The 24,116-nt window shown below is 57.6% G+C and overlaps 1 protein-coding gene across 1 annotated transcript in view; it reads right to left on the bottom strand.

Moving 5' to 3' along the window:
- XXYLT1 (xyloside xylosyltransferase 1) overlaps positions 1–24,116 on the bottom strand; it is a 38,161-nt gene that overhangs the window by 11,829 nt on the left and 2,216 nt on the right. The window contains exons 2-3 of the mRNA XM_082767708.1: positions 20,502–20,649; positions 4,063–4,195 (exon numbers count right to left, since the gene is read on the bottom strand). Coding sequence (XP_082623834.1) covers positions 4,063–4,195; positions 20,502–20,649 — 281 coding nt within the window. The remainder of the gene's footprint in view (positions 1–4,062; positions 4,196–20,501; positions 20,650–24,116) is intronic.

Genomic DNA, 24,116 nt, shown 5'->3' with positions numbered 1-24,116 from the left:
CCAGGACTGAGCCGGCACATCAAAGCCACCCGACAGCGGGCTCAGCCCGAGGCGCAGCACTCGAGGCCCTGTTACTGCTGGGCTGCCTCGAGCCCCCCGCCTGCAGCAGGAGGCCACGGGGCAGGCTCTGCCTCGGGTCGGATAATTGTACAACATTTTTCAGCCCTGCCTTGTCCCTGCCGTGCTGGAGATCTCCTCCTTTAGCCGAGCACCCCGCGGCCCCACTCGGTACCCCTGGCGTGCCCTTTTCTGCAGACCGCCTCCAGGCAGCCGGCCACCATCCCAGCTCTGGCTGTGCACGGAAATGCTGCAAAGCTGATCTGTGCCTGGGCAGAAACGTGGAGGAATAGCACCTGGGGCTGAGTGCAGGCAGAGAAATGCTTCCTTCACCCTCCTCATTGAACTGCCACAGGCTGTGTGGCTAGCAGAAGGGAGCTGGCCTGTTGGGCAAGGCAGGCTTAAGCTCACAATCCAACCGAGCCCCAGCACGGTGCTCAGCTGCAGCTCTTCTCTCTCTCTGCTATTTAAGCCCTAACAATTGGATGTAATTAGCTGGGGCTGGATTTACCATTCTGGGCACCAAAGTCCTGCCAGGACACCCAAAGCGGATACAGGAGCCCTCCGTGCTCTGGGTGTGGTTTTGCCTTTCAGAGAAGACACCTCAGCCTCTGCTGTCCCACTCGTTTCCAAGCCCGTGATCCAGGAGGACCCCGGAGACGGCTTTTCGCAGCCAGGCACAGGGGGGATTTCTGCAGCATGAGCAACCAGAAATGCTCTCGTGAGTACGCTCTCATTTGGCTTCTAGGAAATGATCAGCGGTGATTAATAACCACACGGGACACCAGAACCGAGCAAGGCTCTCAGACTGGAGACACCAGGACAAAACTCATACCCTAATAACAGTGCTGTGCAATTTGCTCTAAAGCCACAGTCCTGGGAGAAGCCACGCAAACTTCAGCTCCATCCATAAATCACTTCGAAAAAACCCAAACTCGTGTTTGGGAACAACCTTATATCATCGAAATGTCGCTGAAACCTTGGTGGAGGGTTGCAGAAAATGATGTAACTTGGCAAGCTCCATCCCTTTCCGCTGACAATCTGTTTTCTCATATGTTTAATATAAAGAACATGGGAAATGTCCAAATCCCTTTTCTCTGCTCAGCATGATTCACTACCTCTGCTCCTGCCCGCGGCGTGACCCTTGCTGGCTGTCGGTCGCGTTTCTAGAGCGAGGAGCAGCACCACGGGGGTGCCCTGGGCACTGCCGACCGGGGAGAGCACGGCACAGCCCGGCCAAAACGTGAGGCAGAGGGTGGGGATGAGATGCGGCTGTGAAACATGGCCAGAAGGGATCACGGCCACACTGGGGCTGGCAAAGCAGGCAGCTGCCATGAGAGCACTGGCCCTGGCCACCTCCACGTGGGCCGTGCCAGTGCCCCCTGTGCCACTGCGCCTTCTGAGCTGCCTCCACTAACAAGGAGTTATAATTAGCCAGCAGCAATCCCGCTGCTGTGTCAGCAATCCCTGTGCACAGCGAAAACCTGGTGTCCCTCACGTGCCCGTCACGGCCCTGCTCCTCGAGGATGCCTGAGCTTCTGCACAGGACGCCAGCTTCACCCCCTGCTCCGCAGGTCAGCGCCGTGATGCTCTCTGCTCCTGGCCTCCAGCAGCTTGCAGGCAGCCCCCTGGCTCCTGGAGAAGTGCCTGCATGGCTGCTTGGCCAGCAGTCCCCTCCTGGAGCACTGCTCTCTGTGTCCAGCCTCGTCCCACCCTCTGGATTCCTGCAGGAGGCCGTCCCGCAGCAGGCACACACAGCACACCCTGCCCTCTGCTAAGGCACACTTGCTGCAAGCTCAGCCTTTGCCTAAGAGCGTTGCTGGCCGTGTCTTTGCAGGTTCAGTTATTGATCTCCTTAGGGCTTCCAGTAGGGAAAGAAAAGGCAGAGAGCTCTTAAGCTTTTTTATCTTTCCCTGAGAACGTTTCCATTAGGATTAGCAAATCTGGCCAGGCTATCTCAGACACTCAAACTCGGCTCAGCTGAAAAGTCATTAAGGCATCCTGAGTTCATGATCTGATTCACCCTGGATTAAAACAAAAACGGAGGTTCATCCTTGGCAGGATACATGTTAAATTCAATCAGTGTACTTAAGTACCACCCCGAGCTGATATCTGATCCCACTCAGCACAGCACCTGCTCAAACACCAACCAATTTCCAGCCGTACCATCCCTCAGGGCTAGAACCTCCTGCGATGCCTCAAAACATCTCCAATCCACCCCTCCTCTAGCTCAGCCCGACTGCGTTGCATGTGGTGACCCAGGGAACAAAGCGAGCGGCAGCAGATGGGGTTGAGGAGAGGCCCCAGGCTGGGGCTGCGTGCTGCCAGCAGCTTTTAGGGCAGAAAGCTGGGGCTGACTTTTCCTCAAGACACGTGTGCTCCGGCTGACGGCAGAGCTGAGTTACGGACCCCAGCAGGACGGCACAGCGACGTGTGATTAGTGCTAACCCCATTACCCCTGCACCTCACACCCCACGTGCCACAGCGCCTTCGCCCCTCACTCTGCGAGCCCTGGCAGAGCTGTGACCGGCCCACGGGGCACGCAGCACCCGGCTCCCCCCAGCAGGGATCCCCTGGGTGCAGCACCAGGGCTGGTCCTGCAGCACAGCACCAGCAGCCAGGAGCCTGCGGGTCCGTGCAGACATCGGTCAGAGCAGAGCCCTTCACCTCCCGCTGAGGCTGCCCGATGTCTGTGTGTGTGAACAGAACCCCCTCCGGATCGCCCAGCGGGGATTTTGCCCTGTGCACGTTTCACAGCCGGCACAGGGAGCACGAAGTCAACCCTCAAGCACAGCTGGAACGAATCCACGGCTCCAGGGCTGCACACAACGGAGGGGACAGCAGCGCCCAGCTCCCACACCGGGAACGCTGCCAACAGCTGAGCCTGGCCTGGCTGCTGCTTGCAGGACCTGAAGGTCTTTTCTGGGAGAGACAAAGTCCCAAAGCCTCCATCAGCTCTGGGAGAGACCAAAACATCTGCACAGCACACCACGGGACTACAGGCATCCCTGCCCATAGCAGGGGAGTGGGACCAGATGATCTTTAAGGCCCCTTCCATCCCAAGCTGTTCTGTGATTCTCTCTGCATGCTTGCAAGCCCAGGTCATCAAGAGAGGTCCCCCTCAGGCTTCTCTGAGCGAACACCTCTTCAATACAAGGTGCACTGCAGCTGGAAGCAGCACCTACTCGTTACTTGGCTGCCAAGACAAGCAGGGGGTCAGATACCGAAGGACCCGCAGCTGCCCCACCTGTGGTCGATGTGACGGGACGCCCGTCTCTCCAACGTGCTGGTCATCTTTGGCACTTCCCAAAAGGTTTCTCACACTCACTGCAAGTAATAGTAGAGCAGGCGGACTGCTCTGCTTATACCGCATGCCAGTGGGATTCCCTGGATGCTAGCTTGGGTATTTTGTGGAAAACATGGGTGGAGAGCAAAGAGGGAAGCTGGAGAGCAGGACGAAAGGCAAACACTGCTCAGAGCCAGGCCCCAGGCAGTGCCAGCCACCTGGCTGCACGCTCACCCCCGTCAGGCTAACACAATGCACGAGTGTAGCCAAAAATAGACTCATCCCAGGTCCACCTGGAACAGGAGGTGTCACCTCTGCTGGGGCAGAGCAGCATTATTCACAGCCCAAACCTCCGAACCCCAGCACGCAAGCTGACATGCCAAACTTCAGTCAGAGCACCTGAACAGGAACAGCTGGGCAAACACACCTCCAACAGGTATTTTGTGCATCTATTTATGGATTAGGCACTCGTTATCAGGAACTTGGCTCTGACAGCCTTGTGACTGTCTGTGAGAACAAGGAAACCACAGCGGTGCTGTACGCTGTGTTCAGACTGGCCTACAAGTCTCAGATTAAATTCCCCTGCAGGGATTACAGCAGGAAGGCTGTTTCTCCCCAGACTTTGTTCCGATGGCTGATCTGAGCTGAACAGAAAATACGAAGGCCACCCGCTGCCCACCCCCTCCTCCCCACGCCATGCCCTGGGCACGCGGCCGTACCTGTACACCGGCTGCATCTCCCTCGCGATCCCGATGACGGCTCCTTCCTTGAAGCTGTCGAACTCCTCAAACAGGTCTCGGATGTTGGCCTTGTACTTCAGGTCCAAGTCTACCTGGATGATTTGTGTTATTTCTGGAAGCACAAGGAGGAAAAATGAGTAAGGCAAGACAAAATCCTGACCAGCGATTACCAATGGCAAGGCGAGGCGAGCAGTTACACCCACCGTGGGCCTGGTGGGGTCAGCCCAGGGGGCAAGACTCAGCTGATTCACGGCAAAAGCAGCTCGGCTGCCGCCTCCATCCAAAGCTGCCAACCTTCACCCATCACGGCAGCACTCACCGGTTTGTATTTTAGGTATGACTGAGTTATGAAACCACTTCTGGTAACGTTCTGTTTCTATCAACCCTCTCCTTTCTTCCAGAAAAATGGTTTTGCACACAGCTGAAAAAAGCAAGAAGCAGCTTCAACGTGGGCTCCCAGCGGGTTTTGGGTATTTCCTCCCTTTCTGGAGGTGCCTCTGCACTCACCTCATGCTCCTTCGAGAAGCTCTACAACCTCACCGAGTGCTCCCCACCTCCAGCCCACGCAGCCAGCCCTGCCTGGAGGTACGAGAGCAAATCCCACTGCCGACACCGTCGGTAATTCAGGAAGGCACACAGCACCTCACAACACCTGCACAGGCTCACGAGCTGCCCGGGGCCTGACATGGGCTTTCCCATCACCTGTGTGCTGTGAGAAATGGGACCCCAGTGATGGGCTCCCCCAGCCCTGGGCAAAGCCGTGGCCATCTTCTGGCCAGCCAAGCTCAGCCCTGCCTGGGGGCTGTGAGGTGTGCACAGTACATTGAGCTGTCCCACGGCCACTGCGTCAGGTAAGGCCACAGCTATTTCTGTGCTACGAAAGCCAAGAGCACGTTGGCCGGGCTGCTCAGCACTAACTGGATTAAAAAGACATCAACCTGTGTCAGTCCCCGCTTACCTCGTGCAGGTGCCACAGCACCTTTCTGCAGGCCAGATGGGCCTTTTATTGCCACTATTTCATTGAATCAGCAAGTAGGGCCCTCATCCTTCCCCCTGCCATTATTTCCAGACAGGAGGATGTCCCCGTGCTTGCCACCCCTCTCCCCACCAGGGCTGCAGCATTGCTGATCGCCCAGGACCCGGGAGGCTGGTGCTCTTGGAGAGCCTCCTGGTGCGGGGCTGGGCTGCTCGGTGTCACCATGCTGCTGGAGGCAGGAGGAAATCACTCGGTTTTCAGCCTCCAGAGCAATTGCTGGGACTGGAGGCCCAGAGACGACGACAAGCAGGCAGACACAGCGATCTGCCAGCACAGGAACCTGACCGTTCCCTTCCAGGTGCATCCATCGCTGGGTGTTTGTTTCCACCAGCCACTGGGCTGTGCAGCGGCTCCGAACTTTTTGCAAATCCTGCCTTAATCCCGGGCTCTCAGCACTTGGCTATATCTAACGCACCGTCCTCAGTTAAGAAGCAAAAAGCCCCGTGATGGTCGGCAAGAAATATACTGCTTAGTCAGTGAAGTACCCGAGCAGGAAGATAAATCACCCAGACGCAGCACCTGAGCTACCATCCCAGCTGTATCTCAATTTATTTTCTTACCGTTCATCACTCTCTGCCTGCTGCAGGGGCAGGCTGCCTGCAGAACGGCAGTCCCCCTGCCCACCTGGTATTTACCACCACCCTAATCCTCTGTTTGCAAAGATTTAAAAGCCAGGCCGAGTAATTCACTACAGGCTAAAGCGGGTCTTGACCTGAAAGCAATTTCCCTCAGCCTTCCTAACGGCCTCGGAAATTGCTAGCACAATTCAGGCAACTGAATAGGCTGGGCAGAGAATTTCTGAATCGGGGAACAAGACGTGTGTCCCAAACACCCAAACCTAAGTCCCATTAAAGCTCTTCCGCAGCTAAGCCTGAACCTCCTGAGCAGCGCAAAACCCCAGATCCCTGACGCTGCTGCCCTCGAGGACAGCCAGCAGGCAGACATCCCAGAGGAGAAAGTCATCTCCCAGTGCAATGCGAGGAGGCACAGCCCCAAAACAAGCTCAGGCAGCACCAGGGAGGGGAACCCAAAGTGTTAGAGGTGCTGCAGAGCTGGGGAGAGGGCTGGGGTCCCTGTCCTGCTCTGGGCAGCAGCCGGGGACTGCTCCAGCACAGCTCAGCCCGGCGCAGCAGCCTTCAGCTGGCTCATCAGGTTTCAATTAAATCAACCGCAAGGCACGTCATCTGATTGTTCTCTGCAATTACAGATGAGCACTAAGTGCAATTAATCACAACTGCGGATGGAAGCGGAGCTGGGGGGGCAGCTCCCACTCCCCCTCTCCCCCATTTTCCCAGCCCTGCCCGCCCTGGCACCAGCACCCCCGGGGAAACACTACCCAGCCAGACCCAGAGAGCACGAAGTACTTCTCCCTCTTTTTATTTTTATTTTTTTGAAGCAAGCATTAACGACAGCAGTGGGACAGAACCAAGCACAGGTCCCGGTGCTGAGCGCTGCCTTGCCAGCTGCAGCGGGCAGGGCCAGACCCATGGCCGGGGCGATTCCTTTGCCACCACTGTCCGCGGCTGGCAGGGGGCCAGGCACTAATATTTCTGATTTATCCTCGTGTTTTGTCCTCTCGCCGAGCACTTTGCCCTGACTGCTGCGTGGGGGTGGACGGATCACATGCTCTTCTTCTCTTTCTGGCACAAACTGCTTGGAGGGGCCCAGCTGGAAGCGTGCAGAAACCCTGACAGCGTTTTGCTCGGAAAGTGCGTTTGCTAACTTTGCTGTGATATATTTTACCCTCTGCTCCACTCTACTCTGGCTCTCCCAGCCACTGCACATAAAGAGGAGTTAAGCCACTCAAAGCAGAGATCTCCATTAGCAGTGACAGTTTTATGACACAGGCTGGCCCCACTTAAAGCTTGTAATTTTTTACTGCAGCCTCGTAACAGCAACCCCAGCAGGGCTGCAGCATGGGCTTGGTGCTGCTCGAGGCTTGCTCAGCCTCCCCCCGAGCTGTGGCCCTGCAGACTGGGACACATCCTCACCACAGCACTGATGCTGCACCGCTCAGGGCTCAAAGACTGACTTTGCCACGCTGACTCGAACCTTCCAGCTCAAATCCTCCCTGCAGAGGTGGACGATGGGCTTCAGGAACGCCTGGTCCTGCCGGGAGCTCCTGCTCTCTGCTATGCAGAATTGAAAGCCAGCAGCAGCACCCAGCACACCTCCTGGCTGTCAGGAGAGGGGGAATCAGCCTTGTGCCAAAGCAGGACTCGGGAGAGATGCTGGCACGGACCCTCTTGTGCAGACACTCCCCCTTTCTGCGCCTTGCTCAGGATGCAGGAGGTCACTCCCTCGTGTCCTGGTATCCCAAGTCCTCCTCCAGCACCCGGCAGAGCTCTGCAGGCAGGACAGGCCCTCGGGGTGCGTGCCCAGGGGCATGGCATCTTGCTCAGCTGCCCGGAGCAGTGCCCAGAGCACCTCTGGCAGGAGGCAGCTTCTGGAGTGAGTCTGACCCAACGCACCCCCTAAGAGCCAAGTGCTCTGCGAGAACAGGCAGCGTACCCCGCTAACTGAGGGCACGTGCCTGGAGCAGGGGTGTGCAGGAGGAGGAGGTGCTTTGGCCAACCCAGCTGGAGCTCCGAGGATGCTCCCTGGCTCCGTCAGCCCAGCCACACGCTGCACCCGGGGGCAAACACCCTCCTGGGCTACCAGCCCTGCCAGGCAGCCCTGCAGTGCTGCCCCAGCCCCTCCTGCCCTGCAGTCACCGCTCAGAGCAGCCTGTGGGCACCTGGAGCTGCACAGCCCCGAGCCTGCCCTTAGCTAGAAATGTTCTGCCCTAAGTCTAAGCTTTGTCTGGATTTAAAACTACAGAAAAGGGGATGGATGGAAGGTCAGGACGCCAAGAGGAGAGGCAGGAAGAGGAGCCTGGGGTAGGTGCCACGCAGAAAAGCCCAGGGGCCCGATTCCCTCGGCTGCTCTGGGAACACCAGCAGCCCCCCAGCTCCAAACCCTCCTCCTGCAGGCAAAGCGGCCAGACCTGGATCAGCGGCACACCTCCACCTCGTGGCTCTGCACAGAGGGGAAGCGAGTGACAGTAATAACGACTCGTGGCAGGTAACAACTGACGGGAAGGAGAGCTGCTGTCACAACGCAGAGCCCCGAAGCTGTCCAGTAGATGCCATGGGCTTAATTGCTGTTAATTGAGCAGTGCTTTGAATAGCGCTAGACTACAAGACGCAAGAAGATTGAAGCGTCCTGCAGCAGCTCTCCAGCTGACGGATGGGCTCTCTGCACAAGCTCAGCTCCCTCATCGGAGCAAAATCCCTGCCTGTAGCAGGTCTGGCAGCAGAGCTGCTGCGCTGGCCAGGCCTTTCCAAGAGGACAAGGGAGTTCCAGGGGTGCTGCTGCTCGGCATAAAGCTGCCCTGACCCAGGCCCTGCAAGCTGAGAGCCTCCCAGCAGCGCTCTGTTATAGCTGCTGCTGTGGTCTCCCTCACCTCTGTCCTGCGGAGATGAGCTGGGGGAAACAGGGAGGGCAGGAGGGGCACAGCCATGGCCCTGCCATGGCCACACAGCGCCTGGATCTCACACATGGCCCTTAAGTAGATGTCTGCCTCTCGTGGGAGCCAGTCGGGGTTTGGCTCTGCTCCCACCACCTTATACAACACTCTCCACCTGTTTCAACAAACTTGTTTGTAAGGACCTAACCACTCTGGGCTGCTGAGCTGACACAGAGACACCCCTCTGACACGTCTCGGACACAGTCCTGCTCCTCCCAGGGGCAAACGCTCTCCGTGCTCCATCACCACCGTGTGCTGGAACAGCTCTGGATCCCCGCAGAGCCTGTTTTGCCTGAGAAATTTGTTTGGGCTTGAGTTTTATTATTCATAACCCCACCTGCTCACAGACAAGCTCCCCGCTTCACCAGACGGTGGATGCTGATCTTCAGTGATTCACTGGTCAGGCTCCCAGCGGGACGATCCCCACCTGCGTGTCTGTGCGGCGATGGCACAGCCAGGGGCCTGACGGTGACAGGCTCACCACCCTCACACACCGAGCCAGCACCGCTGCCTGCACCCCCACAGCCTGCTCCTGGAGCCAGCACAGCGCCCACATCACGAAGGGGATCCTCACCTCCCCCGGGAAGAGGAGCTGTGAGCCCCCAGACGGCCGCCCGAGGCAGCTAAGCGCCCGGAGACACGCGTGGCTCTGACCTCGCCTGCACCGCGCAGCTCCGCACAGCCGCTGGTGCTGGCTGTGAAAGCAGGATCCTCTGCCTGCTGGCTGCGAGGTGTGCGGCCAAGAAAAACACGGCTCCCACAGCCGCTGCCAAGGCTGGGCATGGGCTCGGCTTCCCCAAGAGCCTCCCGCTGCAGCTGCGGCAGGGCACGAGGGCGGCCGCGGTGCCAGGCGGAGATGGCTCAGCCGCGGCCAGCCCGCTGCCACCACCACGCTCCGCTCTTCTGCCTGCCCTTTGTTAGAGGCTTCCTTTGTTTTGCTCGCCCCCACGCTCCTGGCTGCTCCCGGCAGCTTTCCCTTTGCTGTCACGGAGCTCTGAGCAGCTTCCTGTTTTGTTGCGTGCTCCCCTCTCCAGGCCTCGTTTTCCCCTCCGCTCCCGGCGCTAATCACCGCTGCCCGTGCCGCAGGAAGGCAGCGAGGCCGGGGCAGTGCCGACGTGACACCCGCCACAGAGCCCAGCGCCAGCACGTTTTGGGACAAGGGGGAAGCCCCCTCCCAGCACTTTCTTGTCTTTCTCCATAACCTGCACCATGGACCACTTGCCTGGTGCAGGGCAGTGTTTCTGTCCTTGCTCCCGTGTCCCCGGCTGGCTCCTGGCCCAGGGTAACTCGCACATCCCCCAGATCTTAAGCGACCCCACAGCAGACAACGCTGAGCACTCGGCAGCTTTCAGGGTGAGGCTTCAGGCACCGCTCGCTGTGTATTTAATATACGGTGTCACCGGAGGAGGAGTGTGAAGACACTTTTTGGATGCCGGAGTTGGAGCAGCAGGAAACCTTATAATCAGACAAAATAAGGTTTAATTCCAGGTTGCCATAAGACACAAAGCAGCGTGGATGGAAAGCTGTAAAGTAATGAGCGGGTGAGACAGAAAAGGAAACCGAAAAGAGATACAAGAAAATAAATGCAGCAAGGTAAATCATCTCTCATCTTGACGGTGGGGGAAGGAGCTGCAGAGCTGTAGGCAGATTTTGTCCGTGGTTCTTCTTGCTGAACTCTAACAAGCCACGGCCCAGCCACCAGTGAGCTGGAGGGGCCAGCAGCTCCCACCGCCACGGCTGAGCTGGAAGCAGGGCCGGGGTTTTAGCATGGGGTGAAATCCAGCAGCTCCCACGCCTCCCCCTACATATTGGCAGAGGGGGGCTGGCTAGGGATGGAGAAGGGTCTCCCCTCCCTCAGGACAACCAGGAGAAGGCTCCCATCGCCCAGCCCCGCCAGGCGGGTGCCTACCAAGCCCACTGCCCCAACAGGCAGGGGCGAGACCTGGGTGCTCTGTGGGAGGCGGAATCACAGCGTGTGCCTGCCCCGGGCTGACAGATCTAGGACAGCCCAAATAACTGATGCCAACGCTAAGGCGAGGGGCAGCCGATGGAAATAATGAGGAGCGACGCCCCCCGGGGGGCTGCGGGTCACGCTGGACCCAGCAGGGATGGTGCTGCAGGGAACAGGGCTGCCGCGGTGCCGCAGTTCCCCAGGGGTGGCCCCGAGCCGCCTCTCCCACCACCACACCACCATCACAGCTGGGCAGCTCCAGCAGTGCCAAATGCCCCGTGAAACTCGGAGCAGATGGGCTCCCGGCCACAGGGACATGTCTTGCAGGCAGCTGGGTGAGCATTTCACTTCTCCAGGTGGGGACCTTCCTACCACGCTGCAGCCTCCGGCACTTATCTGGGTGGGTTGCAAGGTTTTCTGCTGCCTGCTCCCCCAGAGCAGCATGAAAACAAGGCACAAAGCACAACGGGATTACCCCAACGAGGAACAATGGCTGGCACCACTGTCCTATTGCTTGTCAAACCCTTACTTCAGTCTCTTCTCCGTGCTAGCTCGCCACCAGCGAGTTCGGCTCAGGAGCAGGCTGGGGAAGGAATCTGGCTCTGCTCACACGGCCGAGACGTGAAGCAGGGAGGGAGGGCATGAGAGCACACCAGAAACAATCAACACTCCCTCCATCCCTGTATAAATGGGAACGCTTTGCCAGAAAATAAACCCTCCTGCTACTGCAACGTCTCCTGGGAACTGCGGTTTGAGAGCACGGGGCTCTGGAGCCGTCTCCCATGGCTCCACCACAGCCCCACATTTTCTGTGCCTCTTCACGACATCTCCGCTCCGAGAGCACGATCAGGCCTGCAGCATCTGGGACGCAGGCACTCTCCAAACCTGCTGCATCACCACGTGCCCCCGACACGGTGCGGCTCAGTGAAGATGGCAATGCTCAGCCAGCAGCAAAAGGTCAGGACTGCTGCGCTCTGGAAACGCTCATTTATTAACGCGGAGCACTCACCGAATGATGCAGGTAGCTGGGCTGCGTACACGGCACTGCTGTGCAGCTGGCAAGGAAGAGGAGGTTGTGCTCCCCTCTGCCAGGACCCACGGGACAGACCTCTGATGCCCGTTCAGCATGTAGGACAGGATTAATGCACCGTAACTCGCTGCCAGCAGGTGCTTTACCGAGGATCCATCATCTGCAGGGACTCACCTGGCATCCCAGGGGCACACAGAGGTGTACACAGGCCTGGGCAACCCTGCAGTGCAGCTGCAGAGGCAAACCCCCAGACACGCACGTACGGCTCTGTTTTACAAGGGCAATATATAACATTTCCAGGATGCTGCACGCCTGCTTTCACAGGCTCGCATTAACAGAAGACAATGACTTGTGAAGATGCTGTTCCAGCTAACAGGCTATTTATTTCCTGATGCTTCTGCTTAGTGCTTTCCCCCGGCCCCCACATCAGAGGATGGTTGGGTGAAGCCTTGCCAGGCCAGGCCAGCTTTGTGTCGTTCCTCTGGGCACCAAAACGCATTTGAAGGCACCAAAATGTCTTTCCCTGCAGAAGCTGGGCCAGACAATGCAGTACAGCTCAGTGCAGCGTGTCTCCACCCTGCCCTTTGCCCTGCCTGCAGCTCGGCTCTGTGGGAACGGCACAAGCTGGGGCTCACAAAGGCTGCTGTGTCCAGGCTGGGACTCCCAGAGCGCTCGCAGGGCCGATAGCAGTTTCGTGGGAGATCATCCCCTCAATCAAGCCGGAGCCAGCAGCTGGAGCCTGTTCCAAGCTGCGCCGATTCCCAGGCGGTTTGTGGCTTTGTCATTAACAGGCTTTTGGACAAACATCGCTGCAATCTGGTCTGCGCTTCATAACCAGTCCGACCGTAGATAACGAGCTGGAGAAGTCACCAGAGCCAGGGTTTGAGGCCAGGGAGAGCACTGATCTTCCAGTTTGATCCCAGTGTGTCCCAGGCCTCTGACTCTCACCGCTGTCTGGGCACCCGCTGCAAATCTGCTGGTGCTGCTCTCTGCTGGGGGCCACTTCCCCCCACACCGTGCTGCTTGCTCACCTGCAGCAACTGCCTTCAGGTCCCCCCGAGGTATGCAGGTGATGGTTATCTGCTGTACAACAGCCTTCAGTGGTCTCCTTCCACGCCAGTCCTCCGTACGGCTGGATAAATTTTAGCTCTGCTGCAAGGAGCTCCACAGATTGCGACAGCAGGGTGAATGACCGCCTCTGCTCCCAGTTCTGCCTGCTTTACATCTGCCTCTTGCTAACTGTGATGCCCGCTGGCTCTTGCATGAGCCTGCCTCCTGCAGCTCGTGGCTTTGCAGACTCAGCCGTGACCCCCTCAGCCAGCTTGTCTGCAGACAGAGGGTCCCCACCCGTCGGGGCCATCCTGTGCAGAAGGCGCTGCTCTTCTCTGAGCCCTTCCCAGCTCTTTCCAACACACTATGTTGTGTGCCATAAGTTTAGGAGGTGCATAATGACCGCTTTGTTCTCCCCTAGCAGTTCTCCATCATTTAGCCGTATGAAAACTCACCCACCTCTCCCACTGCTCTTAGTTTCCTTGTGAGCCTTTGATGCACAAGCTCACCCAAGGCACCTGGAAATTGAGCTCCCGAGTTGGCAGCCAGCAAGCACCTGGTTGTGTCCTCCCTGTGGAGCACTGCCCAGCTCCTACTTCTCTTATCCATCGTGTTTCTTAAGTAAGCACTGCAACCAGTGATTTTAATGATTTAGTCAGGTGTATCACCCCCCCAGCTTCAATTATGTCAAGGATTTCTCACCATGTATTTTCTCTCAAGAGTTTCCCAACACATCCAGCCTCATACCCAGATTCCTAACACTGGAATAAATGAGACAGGGGTTTAACTCTTGTCCCCTTCTTGGTCCCATGCTTTCAAAGTATTGAAAGCAGAGCGAGTTGAACTGTGCTTGTCCCTCCCTGGCTGGCAGAGACACCCCTGCCATGGCTCCCACACCTGATGTCTGCATTTGGGACCTTCCATGTTCACACAGGTCACCCCTAGGATGCAGCAGACATCAAATCAGTAAGGAGGCTGGGCACAAGCAGGAAGGAACTATCCTGTTGAGCTGCTTTCCTGGAGATCTCCAAGCCTGATTATATATATATGTGCCTGTAAGAGATCCTGTTAACTGAATCAAACAACGCGTTCACATCCCACCCTGCTCTGCACTCCTCCCTCCCCTGCCCTGTGAGGACGCAGAGCCTCATTAGCGCAAACGAGGACCCACCCTGTGTGGCACTGCTCGTCCTGCAGAAATCCCAGCTGCAGTTCTGCTCAGCTGCATCCCATCAGCTTCAGAGCAGCACAACCACCTCCCTGCCCCTGCCCACCCAGAGCAGCAGCAGGATTAATGAGTCAGTGCTTCAGGGTGCCTGGACCATGCTCCAGGGCTAAGCTCCTGCACTGCAGGAATTGGGAAGCCCGGGGGCCCTTTCCGCCCTGTGCTCACCTCTCATCCTTGGTCAGAGCTGCTGCCTTCACGCTGGGCTGCTCAGAGGGAAAGAAACTCTGAGAGCCTCCCCTCAGCCTGCAGGTGTGAGGAGCAGGACACTTACACGGAGATGATGCTAAGCCCCTCAGGAAGGCCGCCAGCTGTTCGTACAGCTAGCAAACCCTGCTGCCTCCACTCTGTCAAATGCCATTGTCAGTCAAGCTCTGCTACATACCCTGACTCCACATGACACACGTTACCTCCCAGCCAGGTCTCAGAGATTGCCCTGCAGATAACAAGGCTCAGCACCTCTGGTCCAGCCAGCAGAGACAGCCAGGAAACTGCTCCACTGAGAATCTCTGCCAGCTGTAGACAAAAGTTACCTGGGCTTTGCTTTTCCATCCTGTCCTGTTCCCCAGGTACTCTCCCTCTGCTCCTTCCCCTCCTGCCCAACATGGCCATCCTGCAGCACTCAGCAAAACCAGGGCAGGCAAACAAGCCCAGCAGCTCCCACCACTGCATCACCCTCCTGGCTCCCAGAGCAGCTGCTGCCCGCAGTTCCCATTTGTTACTTGGGCATCCCAGCGAAGCTGTGGAGTGCTTGCAGCTCCCTGGAGAAAGCCCTGGATGGAACCAACACCCCACGGGAAACCTGTACAGGGACACACTGACTGCGGTGCTAATGCCAGTTGTTCCACAGAGAAATGCTGCATCTTGTCAAGGAGGCACGCTGCCAGGTACCTGTGCCTAAAAAAAAACACCACAGCAAATTGCTATAGCCAGGCCACGAGACAGCAGTCCCAGGCAGCAGATCATGGTCATTCACGAAGGAAAGCTTCTCACTGGGGGCAGCAGGGAGGAAGGCTCGTGGGTTACACCATGAAAGAGCTGAGCAGGCAGAGGGAATTCAACACCAGGGAGAAGCAGCAGGCTGTGCCCACAAAAATCACAACGCGTACGTGCTGCCTGGGCTCTCACTGCTCTCCCCAGACGTTCCCCCCCAGCCACACGGCACTTACACACGGGCTGATCTCACCCGACACATAAAACTGCGGTGGGGCTGCAGTGGGACAGAGAAATGGAAGGCAAAGCAGCTCTGTTTCACACACAGCCAGGCCAAAAGTCACAAGGGGGCTGAGCAGGGAAGCTGCAGGCTGCTCCATCAGCTCGCCCCCAGAGCTTCCACCCTGGCGCCAGGGGCTGGGGTCTGCTCTGGGGCTCACCAAGGCCAAGCCCTGGGGTTAGGATTAGGAGGGACACCAAGCCTACATCTTCCGCTTGAGCTGAGCTACAAAGGGCTGCTAAACTGCGGGTTGCTAAACTAATTGTTGCTGAAAACTTCCTTACAAGGGCCAGGGACGGGGGAGCTTGGCCTGAGGCTCACCAGGGCCACGCTTGGGGTTAATGCAGAGACAATGGCCAGAGCTCCTAACGAAGGCGCTGCCAAAGGAAGTTGTGGGCTGTCAAAAGATTTCTCCATAATTAGACCAGGACTCGCAAGAGCAGTAAGTTTTCCCAGAACAATCTTTCTGACAGCCCAGACCTCCGTTCGTCAGCCCCTGTCTGACTGCAGCCCCTGGTGCCCTCAGCCCTCGCCCTACCCTGAGCCCCTACCCAAAGCCTGGGGGTCCCTGCCCCTGCCTGCCCTCAGCCCAAGCCCCCTGCCCGGGGAGCACCTTCTGAGAAGCCCTCAGCTCCCCAGGGGCCCTGCCCCAGCTCCCCAGGGCCCTAGCCTTCCTCTGCCCCCAAATTTAGGCCTGGGCAGGCTGCCTGGTGAGCTCTGAGGCCACGACCTGGCTACCACCTGCACGCTGCGGCCGTGCCTCCCGGGCGTTACTGCTTCACGTGTCCCTGCTGGGGATTGCAAACGCTTGCTGGGTCCTGTGCTACAACACTGAAATGACAAGTGATGAGGGGGATTAAAGCCAACCAGCAGGATGTGTACTGAAAGTACAGTAAGAGGCCCCAGCCGCTGCCCTTTCTCTTCCTCACCCAGATGCAGCACTCCTCCCAGGCCTGGATCCCCACGGATCCCAGGATCATTTCATTCCGGCATCGTCCTCATCTTGGCAACCCCTCCTAAGCCTGAACCCCTGAACCCTGCTCATCCTCTCCGTGTGACTTTCCCATCATTTCTCCCTTGCAAAACCACTGGAAGGCACCAAGCCTCCCCCAGCTCCCCGGGCCCGGCCGCGCCGCCCTGAGCCAGGATTGAGGCGGCTGAGGCCCAGCCGGGAGTTAGGCCGTCTGCACTGCTGCACGCCGCATACCAGCTCCCCAGCTGGCTTAAATCAGGTTAACTCCACTGCTGTCAGACATTTAAGGCAAGAGAGTTACATGATTTACAGCAGCTGAGAAGCTGTTGTATTATAGCTTGGCAGCTGTAGGTTTTAGATACAAAGTTCTGCGGGCAAGGATCCCACGCGGCGGTGAAAAACCCAACAGCTGAGTGGCAAAAAAACATTTATTCTCTGTGCAATACGCACGCAGTCATGCAGATGTTCCACTAAAACCTTTAAAAAAACTGCTGCTCAGTTTTTGAGAGCCATCAATCTGCAAGTCAGTGCATCACCACAGCCCTAAGGCTTCAAACAGATCACTAACTCGTGGTCATACAGGAACGCCAGGGCACTTCGAAAATGATAAAGAGGGGATCCTAAAGCTAGGGAACTTTAACACAAGGGGTGCTAGCACTGAAAAAGACTAGAGACAGACTGATACAAATGGAAACAAACATAAGAGAGAATTTAATATTCAAATCATGGCCTTCGTTTCTGCTGGAGCATGTTTAAGCTTGCAATTAAATCCAGCTCCCACAAAAAAATGGTGCTAAAGCTATGGAGACAGACACGCCTGCAAAGACGCAGTGTTCCTGGCAGGTGAAATGGCACAGAAAGGCACCAGGAAAAATGCTAATGCAGCATGAAAATGAAGCTTCAGACATTTCTTCTCCACCCTTAGTAAAGCAACAGCTTCTTCCAGGCCATGGAGAGCGGCTTCTCAGAGAAACAGAGGCAGGGCCAAGGGAGCGGACAGGAGCACAGCACCGTTCCTACACCACTCACAAAATTTCAGGAGGGCAGCAGAGTGTGTAGCCCTGCCTCTCCCCACACAAAAAGCTCTTTTTGTACTTAACAAGCAGGTGGGTAAAAGCACAAGTCCCCCAGCAGAAACCCTGACCTTCACACAGCTCACAGCCGAGGCGGCTGAGCTACAGCGGGGACCAAGAAGCAAGCACCAAATGCAGCTGGAGCAGAACCAGTATCACAAAGCAGCAAAGCAGCTGTCCTTGGTCAAAGAGCATGTCATGTCCTCGCCGCAGCAGCCTGGTTCTTGCCAGCCCGCAACGTACGAGCCTGCTGCTCCTTGTCAGGTCCTCGATGTGCAGCTGGAAGGCAGGGAAGGGGCCCGCGAGCCTTGCCAGACCCATAAATCACCAGGCGCTGCAGGCACCCGGCACAGTACATCTGACCTCCCTTGCAAGGGAAATATAAATCAGCTTTACTAGCAGCTTCTGAAACAAAACCTAAACTCGTGAAACTGTAAAATGCCTCCTTAAACATCCTGCGCACCAAACAGACCATTGCAAGCCCTCATCAGACTGCCAGAGAGCGAGCAAGCTTTTCAAGAGACAACACTACTCACAGGTTGATGAACTGAGAAGACATTTCAGAAGGTGTGATCAGCTTCTTGCTGGAAGGCTGTACAATACGGATATCTTTAGCACACAGCAAAGCTACAGTAGAGGTATCAGCACAAGAAAATTAGCATTAATACCGTCATTTGTATTCAACATACTTCAAAGCACTCACAATGCAGACATCGCCAGACAAAAAACTAGCGAAGTCCAACGAAGAGCTAAGTGCAGCACGTTCACTTAAAGCCCCCGAGTAACAGAACTGCTGAGGCTGGAGGGGATCGCTGCAGCTTACCCCTGCCCACAGCAGGGACACCCAGAGCTGCTGCTCAGACATTGCCCTCTTTGGCTACAGGCCCTCCGAGAATGGAGCCTCGGCAGCTCCCTGGGCCTGTTGCAGCGTGTCACTATTGGAAAATTGTTTTTTTCTTAGATTTAAGTGGAATCTCCCACGTTTCAGTTTGTCCCCGCTGCCCCATCTTGTCACAGGGCACCACATTGAAAAGATTGCCTTTGGCCTCCCTGCTGCCCCCGTTGGATGCTTACACGCATGGATCAGATCAGCTCCCCCAAGCCGGGCAGGAGCACAGCAGGAAAGGGTCCTCCCTGCCTAACGGGCCTGCTGGCACAGCCCCCAGGGCTCTGCTCCCCGGCACATCTCCCATCTCAGTCCTTCTCCTCCTCCTGGCAGCACACCAGCTCTGGCCGTGGTCCCCAGCCCCAGGCTCCTCCATCGCTCCTGTCCCTGCAGCTCACCGGGCTCTGAGCGATGGCCCCGCTGCCTCTGCAGGCTCCGGTAGGACGCACGCCTCTTCTGCCCCTGTGTCTATCCAACAAAAGTGTGCTTATTAAGGTCAATAATGATTTTCTGATGTTCACCTCACCCCCTCTGCAGGACTTTCCCATGCAGCAGACAGGCAAGCCTCTCAGGGAAAGCAAGGCACCTCTCTTTTCCCGGAGAGCACTGAGGAGGCAACCACTGGGCAGGCTGCAGGGCTGCAGGAACGCGGTGCCTGCCTGACACGTGGCCACTGAGCCAGCACTGAGCTCGCAGCCCGGCAAGAGCAAGGCCGTGCCTGAGCTTTGTGGCAGCAGGATTGCAGGCGATGTTATGCCTGGGCAGCCGCCAGCACGCGCTGCCGCTCCGGCCGCGGAGGAAGCCGTGGGAGCCAGCTGAGCACGCCAAGGGAAGAGCTCTGTCACCAGCACACGGCAGCAGGAGCGGGCTGACACCGCACGCCTGGCTTCAGGAGCCTGCAGGGTAATGCAGCCAACACGGAGAGGGCCGAGGGCACAGGACAGCCGGCAGCCCTGCCGCAGAGCACGAGGCAAGGGGCCGGAGCTGCCCTCCGTGCGAGGGAAGTAGTGGTGGGCGTCCCGGCTCTGCAGGGCCAGGTCGGCCAGGGACTTGGTAAGGCAGCCAGGAGTGATCTGCTGCCTTCAGCAAGCGCTCACCAGGCGTTTGAGAAGCGGCTTCTAGATCCTAAAGACGTGGGACATGGATGCTCAAAAGGCTTTCTGGGTCTCCAGGGGAGAAGGGCATCGGTCTGCTTCTTGGAGCAGCCACAGCAGCTGCTTTAATAGCAGGGAGCAGCAGGGAAGCAGCTCAGAGCCCAGGAGCCCGGCAGCCCGTGCCCCCCGCCTGCCCCTCTCCCCCAGCCCAGCACAAGGCCGGAGGGCTGCAGGCTTCGCAGCGGGGCCGCCCCAAACCTCTGCCAGTGCCTCTCGAGTGCGGGCTTGGCGCTGTGACCCTCCCCAAAAGGATGGCCTGGGAACACAGGAAGGAAAGCAGCGTCTGCTCCACTTCCTTCTTGTCTGGCAAGCAAACAGGGTTTGTGAAACCACAGTGGCTCCAGGACATACCAGGGCCCCGAGCAGGCCCCACTGTTTTTAACTCTCTTGCAGAGGCCTTCCCAAATCGCCCTCTCTCGGAGAAGACCCTGCCCCGAGGCGGCCCAGAGGACCCTCAGCGAATGCAGACAGGCCCAGGCACAAGGATGAGCCCTGCTCTGACGGGCAGAGGGGGCTGTATGTGCTGCACCTCCTGCTGTGTGGGGGACAGAGGGGGCCCCTGCCCCCGATGCCACTGTGTCCCCGGGGAGCCCGGGCTCAGCCTGTGCTGGGCTGACACACGGCGTTCGGTGCTTTGCTTGTAAGGGACTACACACCAACAGCAACGTGATCCCGGGCCATCAGTCTTACGGGAAAGCCTCTGACCTTTCTCCCAGCCCCGACCTCAGCGTAAGAAAAACAAGCCTGACCTACAAAATGAGAGGGACACTGAGTGATCTGAGGCTACAGAGCACGTAGGTCCCAGCAGAAATACCCGCACACAGGCGGGGAAGGAAAGCATGGCATGGACCGAGCCGAGCTCCCTTTGCCAGCTGCCTTGTTTCCTTGCAGATTTATTGTTGGTCCCTCACTAACAGCAGAGCGAAGACAATAAAGTTAAGTGATCGGTGGCTGCTACGCAAAGCAAAGCTCAGCAAAGCCCCAGGAGAGGAAGGTGTACGCGGTCACAGCGCTGCTGACACCTGCTAGGGCAGTCACTGCGCTGCCAACACGTGGCACCTCTCTGCTGACACACCAAGGGGAAGGGAGGTTGGAAAACCACCCATGATAAATACACTGCTGCATACGGCCAGACCAGCTCCAGTTTTGCCTCCTCTCACATCTCGGGGAGCGAGGGCAGCACCATCCCGCTGTGCAGCAGCGGCCTCTCCTCATGGTGCCTGGGTCCGTGAGCTCGCGTTGCGTTTCTCGTAGCACCGACCGCTCCCTACAGGCTGAAGAAAAAGCAAGCCCGTGGCTGCAGCTCAGCGGAGGCTTACCTGGGGGCATGATCCGATGCATCGCGACTGACAAGAAGAAGATGGAGTCGCTGTAGTAGGTCCCTGTTCCAGCACTGAAGTGCTTCTGCATGGCTTCGACTATCGGAAACAGCTTTTCGGTCAGCTCGTTCACATCGTGGGTTATTACCTAGGAGAGACACCAGAGACACCCGCTCAGCCACGACGTCCAGCAGCTCTCTCCCCTCGTTGGCAGCCTTTGTTCAGCCTGCACCAGCACGGGCCTGCGAGGCTGTGAGCCCCAAGTATTGCTGCTGGCATCCTGGCTGCACAACGGGGTCTGCCCGTGCTGGACCCTGCTTGCCTCCCCGCCCCAAGAGGCAGCTACATGTGTGGGGACCAGAGGGAAGGATTTTTATGGCCATTCTGGAAATGGGAGGCAGGCACCGAGGGACTCAAATCCATGCACACAACCAAGTCTGTCCAGGGGATGTTCTCCCACAGCCTCTGGTCCCAGCTGTTGACGCTGCCTAAATGTGACCACGGTTCTGGGCTCCCATACGGAGGCGATCACAGGAGGTGTCAGCTCACTCCAGGCTCTGGCATCCCGCAGCTCTGAGGCGAGCCAGGCCACGTCATTTACCCTGAAGACCAAGCCTTGCTCCCTGCCACAAAGGCAGGCTGGGCCGGGGCCAGGAGCTGAGCCCGGATTTCCTGAGCCTCAGCCCAGCGCTGAAGCAAGCTCCGCAGCGTGCCCCCACCGGGGCTGGGGGAGGAAAGGGCGAGCAGGCCACAGCAAGCTGACGAAAATCCAGACATCAGCAGTTACCAGAGAGCCGAGCATCTTCCTTAGCTGGAGGTGAGCCTGCTTGTGCTGGAGCTTCCCGGTGCTGCCCACGCACTGCCACGGGGCAGAAATGGGCCCCAGGGGAAGACAGACCACTCACACCACCCCACACAGCCCCTCTCGTGTGCTTATCCTTGACAGAACACAGAGAAACAAACTTTTAAAATGAAGCAAAGCCCTTCCACGCTGGTTACCGATGACCAAATCAACACTCACAGCCCACACACTGCACCTGTGCTCAGGAGCGACCCGAGAGCTAAGCGATGAAGCCCCATCTGCTCCAAAACCAGGAGCAACTGCGAACAAACTGTCAGCTGCTGGAATTGTGCAGGCGTACACCTAACTGCACGCTGAGTCTGATGAGCAGGAACGCGCAGGCTGCTGCTCGTTACACGCACACGAGGGCACGGGTCACTGACTCACGCCAGAGAACCAGAGGGATTTTTGGTGTAATTACCAGGCGCGGGGGACACGGCCCTGGTGCAGATTAGGGAGTTCAGCAACTCCGAGCTCGAGACTCGAAGTCATGCTGCCTTCTTCAGGCAACAGAAAGCAGGAACTGAGTGCTGGCCAGGACACAACTTAGCAGCAGCACTTCAGTTTTGGGAAGGGAAGCCTGGTTTGAGGATGCTGAGATAGCGCCCGCAGCTGGCCCTGCCTTCGGCAGAGCATTCAGCCCCGGGATCCCCACCGGGCCCTTCCAAACTAAACTACTCTGTGCTCTCACTCCCTTTCCCTACTAGAATTTTATCTGCTTAAAAGCTAGGAAAACTGCACTATACACTTAAACTTGTAGGTTAGACCATTAGCTTTTTTTTTTAAAAAATAAACCCAAGTCAAGTGCCTCAGAAGAGCTCACTAGAGCCTGAGCTGGTGCTGCAGCCGGGCTCTCTGCAGGATGCGCAAGGGGATGCTCTGACACCCAAGGAAGCAGGCACAGACATGGAGGCAGTGACAAAAAGCAGCCTGCAGCTTTTTCCTCCCACACCTTCTTGCTGAAATTGTTCCCCAGATCACAGCTCTCGTGTCAGAGCAGAGCTTGCAGGAGCTGGGGAGCTGTCGGTGGGCCCAGCGGCGCTGAGCACAGCGAGGTGCGTCCACGTCCAGCCTGGGTGCTGGCAGAAGCCCTGAAGCCACCGGGCACAGCACCAAGCCCCCAGTGGCGCGTTGCTGGGGCAGAGTTGAAGCAGCAGCGTTTTGATTTCCTCCTGGGGAAGCGCCCACACACCCGCTCCAGGCCAAGGGCACGGTCTGAGAGCTGGAGGCTCGGCCCTGCGACTTCACAGCAGCGCGACCACGCTGCGAGCTGCGTGTCCTGCAGCTGGCCTCACGCCACGCGGCCTCGGGAGGAAGGCAGGAAGAGCACAGGACAGCACGTACCAGGGAAGTGTGCTGCGAGAGCTCATCGCTGGCCACGCTCCTGTTTGGACAACACGGCGTGCGCAGAGCTTCCCCGAGACGCTGGAGAAGGAGAAACTCGGTTACCAGCAGCATCTCAGCCCAGCTCCCCGAAGCACAGGAGGATGCTGTGCCCCAGGGGCTGTGCACGGCCAGCTCTGCCCTCACCATTAGCACAGGATCACACAATTGCAGCAAGGAGATTTGCAGCACTGCTGCTGGGTGCTGAAACACAGCTGAATGCTGCTGCCCAGGCACACAGAGCCAAGCCCCAGCCCAGAGCACCGACCCAGGGAGCCTCCCCCTGGGAGATCCCTGCCCTGCCACGGCACCGGTGGGAGCAGGTCTCCCTCTGAGAAGTGCCCAGGCTTAAATCACCTCCCAGGTCTGGAGATGATGAACAGCAGAGCAGGGGAAAAAAAAAAAAAGAGAATTCAAACCAACTCCAGTCAGTTCTGGAACGAGCAGAGGGGTGCCAAGCACCGGTGGACAAAAATCAGGGGAAAAACACTGCTGAAACTCCAGACACAGTATCATCTGTCCTCCCTCGCCTTCCAAAGTAAACAGAGGAAAATGTGTTTCTGCTGCCCATCCTTTGGGTAAGCACTTCTGCAACGCAAGCTCCTGACACGACAAATCCTCCTGCAACCACAGGACTGCTGTCCTCACCAGTACTGCGGAGGCTTCTCCTCTCCCCAGCACTGACTGTAGCACAGCTTGTTTATCTGCTGCTAATTTTGTACTTGGTTATTTATTTGCGTAGCAGCTTTCAGTAAATCCCTGTGGCTAAATCTGACCAAGTTTGCTGAGGACATTAAAAAAAGTAAGTTCCACGGGTTTCCTGTGCAACTTGCTTCACAAACACATCTCACGCTGAGAAAAGACCCTTTCAATTGGCTCACTAAAAGGCCACCACACTTTCTCTCTGACTGTCCCTCCGTCTCGTGCCAGGTGCCTCTGCACAGATCCTGTAGGTGCAGGGGCACAGCAGCCCAGCTCGTGACAGCACCAGCCCTGCAGAGGACAAGGAGAGCTCAGCCTTCACCCGCGACCCCGGTGCGGTTCCCAAAGCACCTCCCTAGAGTAGGTGGGTAACTACATCTCACAGAAGGGGACTGAGATGTAAGAGTAGGGCTGACCTGCCCAGGTGAGGAGCACCAACTTGTAGAAATCACCCTCAGGCTTCCTAAAAGGCAGCACTTGAGCCAGCAGTCTCTAAAGCCATGCTATCTCAAATAGATAGCCAGGCCCTGCCAAAAAGCCGGGGCAGGCTGCTCCCTGCTGCATCCACGTCCCGCAGCCCCATGCAGGCGGCGCAGCGCGGAGCACCAGCTCCATCTGCCGCCCGCACGCTGCGCTCCCAGCCCAGTTGCACTTCTGGGAGGTGTCCACGGGCTCAGACACGCAGGGCT

This window comes from Aythya marila, assembly GCF_965140915.1.
Source record: "Aythya marila genome assembly, chromosome: 9".
Taxonomy (NCBI): Eukaryota; Metazoa; Chordata; class Aves; order Anseriformes; family Anatidae; genus Aythya; species Aythya marila.
The sequence above is the reverse complement of the archived record's forward strand: the minus strand, read 5'-3'. Positions and strand labels throughout refer to the sequence as shown.